The 17,141-nt window shown below is 44.9% G+C and overlaps 1 protein-coding gene across 2 annotated transcripts in view; it reads right to left on the reverse strand.

Moving 5' to 3' along the window:
* The window catches only part of PRKCH (protein kinase C eta), a 137,641-nt gene that overhangs the window by 85,167 nt on the left and 35,333 nt on the right, over positions 1-17,141 (reverse strand). For both annotated transcript variants that reach the window (XM_064460978.1, XM_064460977.1), the window contains exon 2: positions 5,841-5,904. In XM_064460978.1, the coding sequence (XP_064317048.1) occupies positions 5,841-5,904 (64 nt within the window). The remainder of the gene's footprint in view (positions 1-5,840; positions 5,905-17,141) is intronic.

Below are 17,141 nucleotides of genomic sequence, written 5' to 3' on the forward strand. Positions count from 1 at the left end.
CATTTCTTAAGCCAAAACCCACTTCATGTTAGAGAAAATATATTCTAAGTAAAACAACAGCAAAAGTCTTTGTGCCTGAGCACAAACCACCCCAAACACATGATGTGAGAGTTGCAAACTAAAGAAGCATTTCCTGCTCTAGAGGCAGGTTCAGGCCTCCTTGCTGCTGCAAAGCCTACTGACATTAAATATTTAGCAATGGGTGCTATATCTGCTCTACCAAGTCACATGGCTTTTCAATATTCTCATTGTTCTATTTCTTGCCCAGAACTCAAATTTGTCTTTGTCTTTCCTGACACTGAAAGAAAAGAAACAACCATTACTTACCTCACAAGGATGAAATTAAAATTGAACTTCAAGCCAAAATTATCACTTTGAGTGACAACATTAAAAAAAAAAAAGAAAAAAGCAAATTGCAAGAGTTCAAAGCACTAAAATAGAAGCACTTTATTTCCTACAGGGCTTGCTTCATTCATTAATTCAGTCAAATAATTATTTTGTATTAATTTCATTATCTTTGCTCAAAATTAAAAAAAGCAAATAGCAAGAGAGGTGGCAGACTGAGGGCACAGCAACACACCTTGCATGCAAAGCTGCAAGGGGACTCAGCTTGCTGTGGGACTCCAGTATTGCAAGAGAAAGGGGTTCATGCCATCCTTCAGGCACATACCTGGGGTCTCTCGGTGTCCAGTCTGGCCTCGCAGGTGTCCCAGAAGCACCACCACCACAAGTAATTCACCCACAGTCATTGCAATGCTTTTTATTTCAAATCAATCACCCCCTTCCCAAGAAGAAAATAACTCATGGGTTGCCCTTTCACAGCTGAAACTGGTACTCAGTAGCAAAGAGAGACATGTAACAGAGAGCAGGCCTGAATTCATGCCACCAACACTGACTCTGCAACACCCGATGGGACACCACGATAGCATCAGATTCACTTACTACAAACAAGCCCCAAACACAGAGCCTCCTCAGAGGCATGGGGACACCTTCAGCTAGAGCCAGGGCACCTAGATGACACCCCAGAGAGCACAAAGAAACGTCCCCAGTCAATGGCATCTTCCTGCCAGGGTGCTCCCCAGTGCTTTCCAGGAGCAGTGAGGAAGATGACCTTACTCAGAAGCTGCCCATGTGGAAATGGTTACTGCCAAGGTTAGGAGAAAAGGAACAAGACTAGGGAGCTTTACACCCTACGCAGCACTACCTGGTTTAGAGAACAATAAAGCAGAAATTTTCCTTTAAAGGAGGCTTAAAACAGTTGAGATCTTGCGGATTGCCTCAGAGATCCTGGCACACACATGGGTCATCACAGGGAGGGAGGCAGGACACTAACAGTTCAGCTAAACCACAGCTCCTGTGGTCCTCAGGGCGGGGCAGAGCTGACCAGCCTTCTGACAGCTACAGGTTTGCTTGGTCCTACCTGCAGCATGCTGTGCCCTGCTCCCATCCCCAGTTCCTCAGCTGACAACGTGCCTCACACCCATGGATGAGGCACGTCCATGGCAAAGACAGACCTCTCAGAGAAGCCATTTTTCTTATTTTAAAAGGAGAAAGGGGAAAGGAGACACAAAGAGAAAGAGAGACATAAGAAATATTAAAGACAGCATCAGAAAAAAACAAACATATTAATATCCAGAGTGAAAAGAATAAGGAAATTTAAAAGTAAATCATAATTTTGATGACTTGGAAAAAAATCCCATTATCAGGCAGGTTAAATAAAGAAACCCCAGGAAAGATTAAATAACATTATTTGAGGGAGGGAGGTGGGGGACAGAAATCGATTCCTAAGCAGCAGAAGTCAGTCCTCCCCTTCTCTATGGAACAGCCTGGAGCGAAACAGGTCTTAGGTCAGTGAGGGAGATGGCTGGGGAAGAGGGTGCCTCCCTCCACCCCAGCTGGGTGCCAGGGCCACCAGGACCCAGCACAACCTGCAGAGACACAGTCATGATTGGAGAAGTAATCTCCTCCCAGGGTAAGGAGATTTTCATTTTAATTTTGCACTGGTCACTTTACACAGGAAATGTCAGCTGAATGAGGGGAGTTAATATAATCAGATATAGCTTAGCACAGCAACAAATACATCCAGCAGAGAAAATAAAGATAGGCAGGGATAATTTCACTAGTCTTCCCTCGCTTCCTATTGCTCCGTTCCTTTCTCTTCCTGACAAATTACATGCATTTTTAACAAATGAAACAGGCATATTTCCCTGCCTCAAAACAGCAGGTTAACGCTGATGGACAGAAGAGCCATATGGGAATGCAGAAAGGACTAACCTCCTTCCAGCTGTACCTTTTCTATACTGCCCTCATCCTGACAGTACACAAATGCTTCTTTCAGACACGCTGTGCCCCTCACAGGAGGGCCACCCTTCTTCCCCAACCCCACCATAGGTGAAGCAGAACCAAATTAAACTTTTGGTCAAAAGAACTTTGGATCAAACAAAAAAAACCAACCACTCCTGAAGCTAAAGAAAGCACATGCTGCCAACACCTGGGAAAACAAAATAATTCAGTCTCAGGTGAACCTAACATCTCAGGCTTTTTTGTTTGCTTGGTTTTGGGTTGGTTTTTTCCTTCTTCTTCTCCTCCCCCCTCTCTTTAGCCACTCTTTAGGCTTTTACTTTACTGAGTTAGACAATGGTGGCTGAGACACTGAATCTGGCTGTTTCCATAAACAGAACTAGCTTGGCATAAAACTTCTGAGATGAATCACATGTTGGCAGCGTGAGGACCAGCAGTATGCACTGACCCTCCAACCTTTGCTTAGTGGAGCTCTCAGAGGTTTTTCAAGGGAAGATGCTCCCCACAGTTCAAACTGACTCCCCTACATTACCCTTTTGTTCCCACGGTCTATTGAAAGTGGCGAGGCTAGAACTGCTAAAAAAGCTTGTAGATGGTTAGAAGAGTTGGTCTAAGGACACTGCCATGTTGCTTTTTTTAACTGCTTTTTTGCAGCACATCACCACCATTGCTGGATTCTTTTCAGAGCAGGAAACTCATCAAGTTACACACTTAATCATTTATAAGTCACAAGAAAATGATCAAAAGTACTAAACATCATATTGCTAGGAACTCCACATGGATCTACGTTCTACCCTGATGGGGTCTAATGCCAGCTGTCATTGGGTTTTCTACGTACCCATAGACACAGACAGCCTTCACCTCATCCCTGACGTGTTAGCCATAACTAGCAGAGAGGGTGTGGTAGCAGCTGTCCTCCAGATCAAGGCAAACAAGTGCGAAGCCCCTTTTTGTGTTTCAAATTGTGAGTTATTGTCAGACTTCTTTCCAAAAACTTAAATTTCAAGTATAATTCTGAGCCTTCACATTTCCAGGAAAAAACGAGAGGAAAAAATAGAACCATTTTTCAGAAGGAAACCCCCTCCCTGACGGATGCCTCCGCTATCCAACAACTGGGAGAAGTCAGTATCTGCACTCAGGCTTGCCCTGGATTATGTCTATTCTCAGAAGGTCCAAATGTGACCACACATGGGACTAACCAGTCAAGAAAAGCCCCAAGAGCTGCCTTTGATCTTCCTGTTCTGTAAGTCCACACATCCTCAATAATGACAGAGGAAAGAGAAGTAAACCATTTCCAACATTTCTCATTTTCCTTGGAAAGCAGTAGTGGTACAAACATTTGAGTTCTCCATCTCTCATCTTTGAGACCTTGTCAGCATCATGCCTTAATAGCTTAACCACCAGCATGAGTCTGAACAACACTTTGGATTTATGCTCAAACCCACCATCGCTGCTCAACCCTGCTTTAAATGGCCAAGCGTGACATACTAACATGTGGATACAAACTGGCATGCTGATCAGTAAAAGCCCTCTAGTTTCTTGATCTCAATACAACTCTCTCCCCATCATTGGCTGTATCACAGGCAATTAAAGGCGATTTCTAATGTCCTTTTCACCCCTACTGGTGCCTAAAAGCCATTGCGTTGCACCTGCAAAAAAGTCCTCCGTGTCTCCCTAGCACACCTTTGCACTCTCCCTGTTCTCTGGTTACAAATAGAAAGCTTCTCCCAAATTAACTTGAAAAAGTAATCCTCATGTCTCTCTGTCAAAGCACAGCTGTAGGGAGCATGTCCCTAGAGGAGAAAAGGGTAAATGATGTGTTAACATTTTATGCATGGATACAGGTGAGATCCATCCCAGACCCCAGAGGTAACACCTGGGCAGAGTAAAACATGCATTGCTACTTGACAGATAAAAGAACTGAAAGTTGAAGTGATGCTATGTGGCCTGCCCAGCTTTACATGGGAAGTGAACTTCACTGGAAAAGTGAGTTCTGGTCCTCTGCCCTGCTGCAGTGCCAGGGTGTGACACCCCTTGTCCTCTCCATCATTCCAAGACCATACATTTCCTTAGGAATCAAAGCCAGCCAGGCTTTCTGTACATGTCTCCCTCCTGCAGGCAGGATTAAGCTGTGCCCCTGGTCCCTAGGGGTAAGAGCAGCCCCAGCTGCAAACCCTGCCACCGCTGCCACACCACGCCACGGGGCTGGGCGCGCTGCCACTGCGGGGGACACCATCACCCTATGAACCCTTGCTGGGCCCTCAGGCGTGGCTCAGCTGATTACAGACTGGATTGGGCTGAAACACTTTAAAAGGCCACAGCTGTCCTGCCAGGAGCAGAGCACTCCTGGGGTGTAAACCACCCAAAGGAAAACAAAAACTTCACCAGCTCCTCTGATGCAGCAGCTGCCCAGGGCCCAGCAAGGCCTCGGAAGGCTGCAAGCTCAGCAAGAGTGAGACAGCTCCCCAAAAGCCTCCAAATAAAGTACAAGCTTGTATTCAAACCTGCATTTGAAAACCAAAGGCAGTAGCATTGATAGGCCTGGGCACCCAGCACCAGGTGTGAGCTAGGGGAGCTGCTAGACAGGAGAGCAGATCTCCCCTGTAACTCTTGAAGCAAGCACCCCTCCAGCTTGCACCCTCCTCACGTCCAGGATGGAGCACGGCAGGGTGGGCTGCCCGTGCTGCAGCCCCTGGCACAGTCTTCATGCTGAGCAATCAGTTTCTGGAGCAGAACAAGAGAAAGCATTAAAAATCCAGCTCTCCCAGACTGCAGGTAACAGATAGCAGAGCAGATCCTGCCTCAATTCTTGGCTTTTGTACAGAAAACACCCCCCAACAAATGCAGTTTGAGGCCGCAGCTAAAACAAATAAGAACCATGGTGTAGGTCTGAAGAAAATAACCTTTTTTTGAGCCCCATTCCAGGTTTCCTGGGTTCTTCCAGCAGAGCTCACATCCACACTCATAGCTGGTATCACAGTAAACAACAGGGAAATTAAAAACATCACTCTATAAAAGACAGTTACAGAAAAAAATCCACCCAGACACTTTTTCAGGGCAGCTGTTGCACTAAAAACTTCAAGTTCCCTGTGCAAAGTGAACTCGGGAAACAGAAATGCATGTGAAGTAGATGGGAATCATTATGGAATAAAAATCACCCAGATGGTTTAAACGTGTTCTATTTTAAACATGTTCTACGCACTCCTTAGCTGGCCCTTCAAGAGGTACCCAGGTGAAAAGTATGAGTGACAAAACCAACCCATGTGAAGGACAACTTCAAATAAATAAACCAGATCAAGCACGAATCTGCTCCCTGGGTCCGAGGTCAGACCAACAGCAGTGCCAAGGGCACACGCAGTGAGACCCGTCATGAACAGGCCCTTCCACATTTCCCCCATCGCTCAAGAAACCTCTGGCGCACAACAGCAGACAGCCCATGTGGAGAATGCCATCCACTTATATACTGCTTGGTAAGTGATGGCAAGAGTATACACCAGAGTCCAGCTCTTAATGGAAACAAGCCAAAATAATTCCCTTACCTTCTGTGAAGCTGCCTGTAAGAGTTATGACGACAAACACTTTGCCTTCTGGCTCCAAATCCACCTGAAAAAGTGAAGGAAATATTAAAAGGTTGTTTTTCAATCTCTTCTTGGGATTTTGCATAGAAAATCTTGCTAATGTTTGGTAATATTTGAAGCTCGCTATATATCCTAATGCATGCCCTTAATTTTACAAAGAAGTCAAGCATCCATGGCTCAAGTTGTTCAACATTCAGGGCTCCGTAAAAAAATAAGGAACTTGCTTCCTTCTTTTTCCTAGAAGTGTTGAACAATCTCAACCTTGCTAGAGGAAACAGAGATCAAAGAAGAAAAAAATAAATTATGGTTAACACTGTTCAAATTTGTCAGATAAAAGAAGTGGGAGTAACATTAAAACACACACAATTCTCTGAAAAATCTATGCATATCTGTTTGGTGATTTATATGGATATTTCTTCCCTATTACATCTTATCCCACTGAAATTATTTCCATCTCTCAAAATACCATCAGTACTGGGGTAAATGCTGATTTCTTACATAAATCACCTTTTGGCCTTAAACCACAGAAAATAGGTGCTGCTACCTAAGGACTTGTGGTTGTTTAATCTAAATTAGATAGAGACACAGAATATAATTTTAGGGATCAGAGATTCAATCCAAGTGTCAGTCAACCTGTCCTTGAAAGAAGGTATTTATTATCTGGTGAGTAGGTTTTTCAATTTTAGTTACATTTTTAATTAAGGTCTTGCTTTTAGGGTTTGGTTTGTTTCTTTTTTTTTTTTTTCACCAGCTAGTTTTTAGCAAAAATCACAGCTAAGGATCCCTGAAGTTTGAGTCAGGCTGTCACACAGAAATCTCACTTAAAAAAAAAACAAAACAAAACAAAAATCACCAAAAAAAAAAAACCACAAAAACAACCCAAACAAGGCACCCCCCAATATATCCGAATTACAAGGTTAAAGTCAACAAAGAGGAGCTTCACACTTCGTGCGTATCCATAACCTGTGCAGAACAGAAATTCTGAAAATAGAGCTCGCTGGAGAAATGACTAAAGATGATCGTTCAAACCCTGTCTGCTCATGTACAGCCATCTTTCCTTGGTCTGGCAGAAATAGAAGCAAGTCTTCTACGTCAGCAGCATCAAGTCTCATCACGGAGGTGCCCAGAATTTAATACACCTTGGTGTGCACACTGCTGAGTACAAAAATATTTCCCAGTCCTGCAAGAAAGGATGAGCAGCCCAGGCTCCCTCTTTTTTCTCGGGTAACACACTACGTATCCTGCCAACCCTTTGATTCCTCTCCAGTGTTAACACATATCACATCACTCAAATAAACCTCTAACCATAAGCCTAAGCTCCCAGAGCAACGGTGTATGGACCACTGCTAATCCAGGCAACACTTGCCCGTGGTTTGCTAAACCCTGCCACGTACCAACTGGTCCTTTTAAGGGAATAACATTAAGATACAGGTAAAAGCGGAAGCTGAACTCTATATATCTAACAGAGGAGCCAAACAGCCATGCTACAAAGGGACAGAAAGTATCTGCATGGCCGTAAACGGGAAGAAGGTGTCCAAGCTGGACTGACTCTGCAGTGTTAAGGTATATCAGCACTTTCTGCTGGCACCTCCACACCCAGGAATGCTAACTGCAGCTTCACTAACATGAGCCAAGAGAAAACAATCTTCTGGGGTAAGTGAGGGGTAAGTCACCATGCGTTTCCCTAGCCTACAGTTTGTTGCAGAAGTAGGGAAATTGTTTTTTAAACCAGAGGGAATTTGTTAGGATGAGCAGAGCAAATATGTTCAGAGAAAGGATGAGAGAACATCCTATTCAAATGACTCTAGCTACAGTCCAGAAGTGGCACATCTCTATCAATGGAATAAAAAACAGGGAAGCTAGAACGGCTTAGAAAAATCCTATCAAAATGTTGATTTTATGGACACTATATTTTCCACTAAAAAATCACCTCACAGCGAAAATTTAAATTTAATATTTAGCTTTGACTCAGTATTTTCACGTTTGCTTGGGCTGCCTACTACACTGGCTTTAGGAAGCTGTGTTTGAACAGCCCTCTGTCTCCATTAATATGAAAGACATTCCACAAATAAACTTCAACTCCAGCGATATCATGCATCATTTTTGCCTAAATTTCAATTCACTGGAGAGATACACAGCTTTATAGAGAAACAGTTCTTTCAAAAAATATCTATAATATTTATATATATACAGTCACCCAAATTGATTAATAGGATATCAAGAATTCAGATTTTCTGGGAAAATCCTTACTGAATTAGGTTTCCAAAATCATTCTTCAGTGCTTATCATTTTTCTGCCAGTCTCCATACACAGCAGTATGTTAAACTCTTGCTTTTGCATTCGTAAAGAGGATCCTTCCTCTCGCCTTCTGACATACATTGTCTCCAGTGGGACAGAGAAAATCCCATGCTCCTTGGTTAGTCTTTAAAGCAAAGGCTTGTCAAGACACAAGCAGCTGGGCTGAGGCCAGGAGATACAACAAAAGCATCATCCACCTTGGACACAGGGTACAAACAAATGTTGATCCAAACTCTGTGACACATCTTGCTCTCCATCACTGCAAATGGGACTCCTCTGCTCAGGGTAGCATACTCTTCCAAAAGAGAAACAAAATTATTCTGGAAGTGATAACAGAAGATTTACAAGAGTTCTAAAACAATCTCTCTCCCCTCCAGACTCCAAGATTAAAGACCAGTCAAATCCCTACACCAACTAAGCAGCCATGCCCATATAATACCATAGTTTAAGAGCACTCAATAAAGAGGATCTAGCTACACTCAAGATCTTCTCGCAGCACCTATCAGTACGACCTAATGAAAGTTTACAGCTGAAAGGCTCCAAAATGAGGACTGAAGCCCCAGCATGCCAGTAGCTGCTGAAATTTTGGCACACCAGCACCCCACTGGACACAGGACCAACAGTGAAATCTTGTCCTATTCAAGAGGTTAAACCAGACAGTCTTAAGAGCTTCTCTGGTCTTAAACAGCAACAGCAACAACAAAAGATAAGATATGATGAAATTAAATAATTAATAGACCACTGGTAGAAGTCTGGCTTTTAGAGCTGCTGTGATTTCCTTTAAAGATAAAATTTGGCCAGCTAAGTAGCTGGTAATGCCATATCTGAGAGCAACTCCCAGATATGTAGAATGTGCCTGAAACATAAATAATCTTTCACCCAGAAAACTGAAAGGAAAACGTCTGACTTCAGAGCTGCCCTCCCACAAGCCTACCCGAGATCAGACGATCGAGCAGCTCCCGGACAGCAACACCTGACGAGACACGCTTCCTCTCGTCATCACACAGACCCCCACAGGCACACAACATGGAGGGGCCTCATGCTGGTGGCAGTTAACTCCTGTGAGCTCCTCATGCTTGCTGGACCACAACCCGCGATGCCTGTGCAGCCAGACATACTCACACGCTGAGCCAGCGTTAACAGCAAGCGGCGCTAAGCCCGGGCCCCAGGGCTAGCCTCAGCCATCCTCGCAGCACGGTTCCCCATGTTCCTGCCCCTGCTTTACACCTTCATTACTGCCTTCATGCTCTGTGGTGCAGCCACAGAAACAGCGCAGGCTTCGGGGTAGCTTTACCGACCCAGCGAGCAACTGCAGCATATGGGCAAGCATAAATATGCCCATAACCATCTGAAACCAGATGCCCACAAATGAGGAATGTGGTACCCTACTTCTCCCCCAAAAGGAGGAACTCCTATATAAGCCCTACTTCAACCTCCTCAGTCAATAAAGAACTTCTATCACAAGCACCCACTTTTACAGACTGAGAGGACTTCTCACTATGCTCTGTGATTTAATAAGATTCAAGCACTTCAAAAGGAAGCAACTGCCAAAGGACTGGCCTTCCAGCCACAGAAGGGATAACCCCATCCACTGACAGCTGGCTGGCGGCCCAGGCCCTGACTGCGCGCTGGCTAGGCTCCGGCGATGTCGGTACCTCCCAGCATCAGCGAACACCCTTGGGATCCAGTCTCAAAACAGCAGTGCGGGTGAAACACAAGTACCGCGCATAAGCAAGTTTTGCTTCTCACTCCTTTCTTTTCTTCCCATAATTGACCATGGCTGCTTAAAGACAAAAACCCCCATGTTTTCATAGAGAAGCAGAGGCCACAGTATTGTTCTTGACAGAATTAAAGTCCAAAGCAGACCATGCAATCAGTTTGGGTCAACAAAGCAGCTGATGCTGATCTTTCTCAAAGAAACAGGAGAGGCTCGGAGAAACTCGACAGCCTGAGGGCAGTGCAGACGATGCTAAGGGGGAACTCCTATATCACAGTGCAGGAGATAAGTGATACAGAAATGTAACCATCTGTATGCATTTGACAACAATATTCAAAGAGTAATAAGTACAGATAAAAGCTTCCTAATGCCAAAATCTATTTGGCACAGTATAACTTCTCTTAGGGAATCACAGAATTCTGCCTGAAACGTTTAGTATCAGGGCAGAAGATGCACCATAGTGGGAAAAGTCCTGTTGGGAGAAGCAAAGGAGAAGTCTGATTTTTTTTTTTTGCATGCATGATATTGCAAATGCTATGAGGTAAGCTGATCTCCGAATAAATCAAACTGAACTGGTGGTGTGCAGCATCACACCCTTGGCACGCGCAGCTGTAAACAGTATTCGCCCTCCTCTCAGGTGCTTTCATCCTCAGCCTGGTCCCCCAGAGAACAACTGGGAGGAAAAACATCGATTTAATGGCTGGTTTTGAGGTAACTTGGCCAAGTTTCAGCTAACCGGGAAAGGAAATTGTGCTTATCAGTGCAGTAAAGCCTTTAATGGCCACTCTCTTCTAGTTCAAGGAAATGGAAGACATCACATTCCTCCAGAGCACAAAGGGTGGATAAGAACAACTGCTGGAGCCCAGGAACCCTCTTTGTATCTGTAAGAGCAACACAGGATATTGGCCCAGAGGTAAGCATACACTTCTGTTGAACTTCACAGCCATACCTAAGAGAAAACAAGTGCTGGAGGATTTTGGCAAGCAAGCTGGAAATGAGCAGGTAAGGACTGATGAGTTCAGCCGTGGTTTCATTACATTTCCATTGTGAGACGCAACACTTTGGCAGCAAGGCTGAACACAGGACCAAGGAGGACCTCGCTCCTAATTGAAACCACTCACACAGTGCCCCATGCCTGAACTTGCTGAGATCACACAGCTCCACGTGACTTCAAAGGGAGCTGCAAGGGATCGGCTTCCCACAAGGAGGGGCCTCAGTCAACCATCTCGCATGCCTTCTCCAGGAAAGGATTCTACTAATGTTGTTCCCGACAAAACAGGTGTTATTTACTCCCCTTCTCTGCGTTACAAAAAAAGCTAGTTTGGGAGCGAATAGATGCAGGGAGACAGAAACAGGACTCCTTAATCATAAGCCTTCACACATATAATAAAAACTGGTCGTGTGTGATTCATCAATGGAAGAGTTTGGAAAACAAATTCAGGAGGACGGTAATCTCTCAGGCAACATATCAACACCCAGCTGAAGCATGCACTGAACTCGAAGAGCAGGTATAGTCAGTCAGCCTCTCAGAGAGCCTGGCATGCCTCTGAAAAACTCACCGCAGATGGGAAGAGGCAGATCCGAAGGGTGGCTGCCCACCAGTGAGTCGCTTGCTCTCCAAAATGGAGACAAGGTGGACCTCCAGGATGAAGAGACATCTTCAGTGCTGCATCTGGCATGAATATTAATTCTTGCAAATGCAAGATCAGAATATATTTTTTCCTCCCCTCCCCATAACAGATCAGTCTTCCTAGAGTGGGATATCTGAAGTACACTGAAATCAGTGGGAATCTTTTTATTGTCTTTGGATCAGACACAAAAGATGACTGCATTTACCCTGGAGCCCAGAACATCCTTTCGCCCATTGCTGCTCTGTCCTTTCTTCCCCACAGGCACAATTAGTAAGCATCCTAGAAGTACAACCTTTTTCTAAGCCATGTCAGTGCTGACGTGGCTTCAAAAACAGAACAAGCCAGACACTTGCAGTGAATAAAGCAAATATAAAAGCTACCTGGGGACTTAATTAGCTTAATTAAACAAGTAGCTGTATCCTTTGACTTCCTACACAGTTTTTAAGTTTAATTAACAGAACTGCATATATAATCAGTCATTTGTAGAGGCAATTCCCAAGGCTCTGTTCAGCTGAAAGAGCTGAAAGTCTGGGTTAGGCTAAAGCTGGTTTTTCACATGCCTCTAGTTATTTCTTTTAATTTTTCTTGTTTAAGCTCCTAACATCATGGTTATGGAATGTCAGATCCTTCTGTATTTTAATAAGGTAGCACCTCCACCTGATCATGCCTTTGTTGGACAGGTCAAGTAACAACTTTCTCAATGAAATATACAGTGTCTTGATTAATCAGTCCTTCTTGTGTACGTTTTGAGGCTGACAGGCACCTGTCTATCAAGTCAAGCACCTTTGAAAAATCCTTAGGGCTATCTAGTACAAAGGGGATTTTTCATTTCCAGGCCAACAAATTAAAGTTCTTTTCCTACAAATGCACAGCATGCAATTTTTAAGATTCAAATCAGTGTGCCTAAAAGAAAGAGAAAAAAAAAAAAAAACACCTACAAAAAAAGAACAATGGGGTGCAAGTATCTTCTTATTCCTGCAAAGGCTGGCAAGTGCTTAGGGCAGTAATTTCCACTGCAGGTGCCAAAGGCAGACGCAGACAGTTTCTCAATGACCCACAGCAAGCTCTGTGCAGGGGAGGCCCTACGAGATGCTATTTGGTAAACGGCAGTGACCCCAGCTCTTGTTCCACCCAAGCTTTGAATCTGGTGCTGCCAAAGAGCAGCATCTGCCTGCTCCCACCAAGATTTAATTTTGGTGCCAATTCTCAAAATAAAGAGCAAGCACAGGATGACACAGTGCCGTGGAAAGGCTGCCAATCCCACCTCTAACTGGTAGGTCCACGCACCGTGCTGAATTCAGAGCATCGAAACCCTCGCAGCTCACTGATTCCAGCTGCAGTAGATGCTCCTAGAGATGATACCTTGTCCCTTAGGGGTCCGCCTGGCTGTCCCCTGGCAGGGGACAAAGGCTCAAAACTTCGGCCTCCTGCAAGTGATGGTAACTGTCAAAGTTTCAGCAACCTTTCCAACAACTATTACTGCCGTATGTTTAAGACTGGATGTAAACCCACCAATGGGTGGAAAGTTAGTCTCTCTCATCACTCCTATAACCAGTTATTCCAGCTATTACTGTAATATTGTCATTCTAATTTTTTGTTCCAGGACAGCGGTTTAAAATATTACTTTTGTTTTCAGTCAAGCTGCATAATTACAAGCTGTGCACCAGCCATGAACAATCATGCATAACTAACAACTCTTAGCCAATCCTGGACTCTTTAATCAATTTTAGTCTGGTTTCATCCAAGAGACTACCTGCCTCACAGGAGATTTGCTCAGGTAGGAAAAGCAAGGTCTGCAATGAGATTTATCTATTCCATGAAAATTCCTGGCAAGAAAACCTGCTTGAAGGGCTACAAATAAAATACAGATTAAAAAGGAGGTTTCAAATCTTGGGGGGGGACGGGGGGGGACGGACAAAACACCACTTTCAACGGCATGAGCCAAAGCCTGGTCCTAATAGAGTTACACCAACTTATATTGCTTTTGAGAAATCCCATCTCTAAAACAGCAAATGATTTATGAGTAATAGGTGCAGGTGGCTGCTCTTTAATATATTAGAAAAAATTGTAGGGTTATGAAATTAAAAAGAGAGACACACACAATTGGTTCAGGGACTATTATATTTTTGTTCTCCTTACATTTTTAAAGAACTACTACTCCTTTCTGGAGGGATTTCTGATCTCTTTTCCCTGACTGAAGGTTCTTGAAGACCGGGCATTGACCCCAACAGTACCACCACTGAGCAAGAATCCGTTCCTTCAGAAATTTAAGTGAAACTCAAAATTAAATGGGAGATGGAGGAGAGTCCAAGAGTCCCATGCACACACTGGAGTCTGCAGCAGAGGAGGGCTCTCATCCACAACTCCAAGGCAAGCGTGGGACTAGAAATGAGTAGGGTAGTAAACGGGCCAACACGAAAACATGAAAGATGACCAGACCCTAGCAGCAAGGGTCCAATTTCTGAGGCCATAGAACATGCCAAGCACGGGACAACTCTGCAAACTGCCCACAAACAGCAAAACAGGTGCTGAAACTCTCACCTTGGAGCCTTCCCCTCTCAAGTCAGCGGGGCGGTTTGTTGTCAACCACCCCCCGCAGGGCCCCACAGGTCAGGGGAGGAAGGTGGTCTCCCACGCTGCTGCCAGCTCGCTGTCAGCAGCTCGAAGCGGCGTGCACAGCCCGAGCTTACCGCAGGCAGCTCTGCAACCGCCGGGGCACAGCCGCGCTGCGGCGCACAGCTTCCTGTCCTACACGGCTCCTGCAGCGAGCCAGAGAGCTCCTGTACCATCAGATGGGGTAAGCTGGTTGGAGCAGCACTACTGGGATACAGAGCCCTGGAAGGCCACGGTCCCCACTTTTGAGCAAAGCATTGGGGAATGGATAGAAGTGAGGCAGCAAAACGCCTGCTCTGATCCAACCTCGCAGCCAGGAAACCAAGTCGCAGGCGACTGCCCCACTTTCCTACCTGGCCACCAAACAGCATCTCGTCTGCTCTAGTGACTGCACGTGGCAGCCAGGGGAGATGTCAGGCAGAGGGCACAGGCTGCTCTGCGCCTCCCTGAACAGCCTCTGCAAGGCGGCCGAGCGCAGAGAGCCGGGGCAGGACCCCACTTCCTGGGGGGCCGCTCAGCACCTTCGCGCCGCCTCCCACGGCCCGTACGACCACAGCCCGCGCGAAACCAAGATCGCTTGAGCAGGACGCGTTCTGCCTTTCCCCACCACATGCACACACAAGCTTTAGCTCTGCTGTGCACAATTAAACATACAACTTGCTTTGTAACACCATGCGAAACACCACCATGTCCAGTCCACCAGATTTTCCTCCCAACTCCTCTTGCCTTTCTCCTACAGCAACTTTTTTTTTTTTTTTTTTTTTTTTTCAAAAAAAGGGGGCACAGTGGGCAGAAAATCAGAGGTTACTTTCATTTCCTAACAGGCAGATACTGATATCCATGCAGCTCTACTAAATTAAAGGATGGCAAATGCAGGGCTTCATTTCCAGCTATTTGAACACTTGATTACAGCAAATACAGCCATGTACACATTTGGTAGCTGATATCAGGCTACCAACTTTGCATATGTAATGTGTGGAAATCTGTCTGCAAACACCTATATATGCAATTGCAGGTAAAAGAGGCTGAAAATGGGTCAGGGGGTCTGCACTTGAGAGGACCTAGGAGCTTTGACAAACACACAAAGCATAATCTTGTATTTCCATTCAACAAACAGTAACAACAAGTCAATAAACCTCAACAACCAGTTATCACCAACAAAATAAAAATCTTTCAACAGCTACAGAGCCCTGGGACACCACTTTAGCTATTACATTCTGGACACATGAGTTGCAAAGGGATGATGCTCACATTTTAGGTCTCTCACTGAGCACAGAATGCAGGAAATGCTGTTTTCTATCTCCAAGTTCTGGAGATGATCAACAAATATATTTTCCATCACATATATCAGCTCACTATAACTTGGCAGAAAAAACAGATACTTCTGCCAGTTTTGCTGTTTACAGTAATAAAGAAATAAATGACTGCCAAGCAGGCAAGTTGGTGGCACTTCCCATTTGGAAGCACTCCAAGGGACAGAGCAATGAGTTGGTGAGTGGCATTTCCTCAAAGTAAAACACTGACATAGCTGAGCTTAGCGCCACTGCAATGTCCCACAACAAGGAAAGGGCAGGTGAGTGCTAGTGAGGGAGCGAGCCCAGGTAGCCCATGCACCAGCCAGTGAACACCAGAGACCTGGGTTTTGCCTGGAGAGGAACAGAACATTCACCATACGGAGATACAGAAGAAACAAAAAGATTGGGCAGAGAAGCAATAACAATGCTCTCGGTCTTGAGGAAAATTCTTCCGAGGCACAGCATTCACCTGCAGTCTTAATTAACCTTATTAACAATTCTAGGCAGGCTTATGAATCATTCATGACTTTACATTAAGCAGCAAAGCCTTCATCGTGGTCTGAGGTTCTGTGTTCAAGGCACTCCTGTTGGACTCCCAAGGATCGTCACTGCACAGCTACAGCAGGAGAGCGCCATGTCTCCTAGGGGAAACGCACTGGGTCATACAATGCCACACAGGGCCCTTAATATCTATTCATAGATCCAGCCCAAAGAATTGTGGCCCCCTAAACCAGCTGCAATACTCTGCAATGAACCCCTCTGCAGCTGGCTCCCCAATACCTTACTCATTTACACACTTGCTTTATTCTCCAGTATTCAGTGCTGGAAAATATTTTCCTGTTATTTGTAAGGTTTATTGCATAAACTTAAACTTACACTTCTGCGAAATTCTTCTCATTTAAGTCTCCACTAGGTGTGTCACTATTTCTAAAATATCTTCCTACTACATATAATTCATGTGATGCTTTTCCATTTTTGTCCAATAGTTCTTCCTTCTTTATAAAACCTTGCCACAGCTGATGAGATCATGAACCATTAAAATCCATAGTCTTCCAGATACAATCCACCAAATTTCTCAACACCCCGGGTAGAAAGGTCACAACTTTCTGCTACTCCAGCCATTTCTGTCAGAGACTTACTTTTGAAGAGTCAAATCCCGTCTTTTGAATAACAGAAAGTTAAGTCCTGGTGGTATAGCAAAAGGCAATCTACTGAAGAAGTCCAGCTACTTATGGTGCTTGATTACTACTACTGGGTGCTATGAAATAAAAAAAAAAAAAAAGGATCCCAGAGTGAGATATGATAAGAATCCCGATGCCTGCAGCTTGGCAGCAGGAAGGTGGGGTTTTGCAACACAGAGATTCAAATGCAAACCAAAAACTCTGCAGAGGGCTTGATTTGCAGGCACCTACTCTCTTCTTCCCTTCAACACCAACTGTTCAAAACATCTAACCTTAGTAGAGGGCCTTGCAGTACCAAACCCTATGCTGTTCATTGGCAAACGTTTTGTCTGCTGCATAAGGGGCCAACAGCTACCTGTCCTGATCATCGCTCACCTACCTCAGCCTGAGTTCCAGAGCTGTTGTACACTGGGGTAGCTGGAACCCCAAAACATGGACGGTAGGGCTCACGGAACCTCCATGCCAGGTACACCCACAGCACTTGCTTTCACTCAGGGAAGCTTCCCACGCAGGCTGCCATCCCCTTG

The sequence above is a fragment of the Phalacrocorax carbo genome, chromosome 9 (assembly GCF_963921805.1).
Source record: "Phalacrocorax carbo chromosome 9, bPhaCar2.1, whole genome shotgun sequence".
NCBI lineage: Eukaryota > Metazoa > Chordata > Aves > Suliformes > Phalacrocoracidae > Phalacrocorax > Phalacrocorax carbo.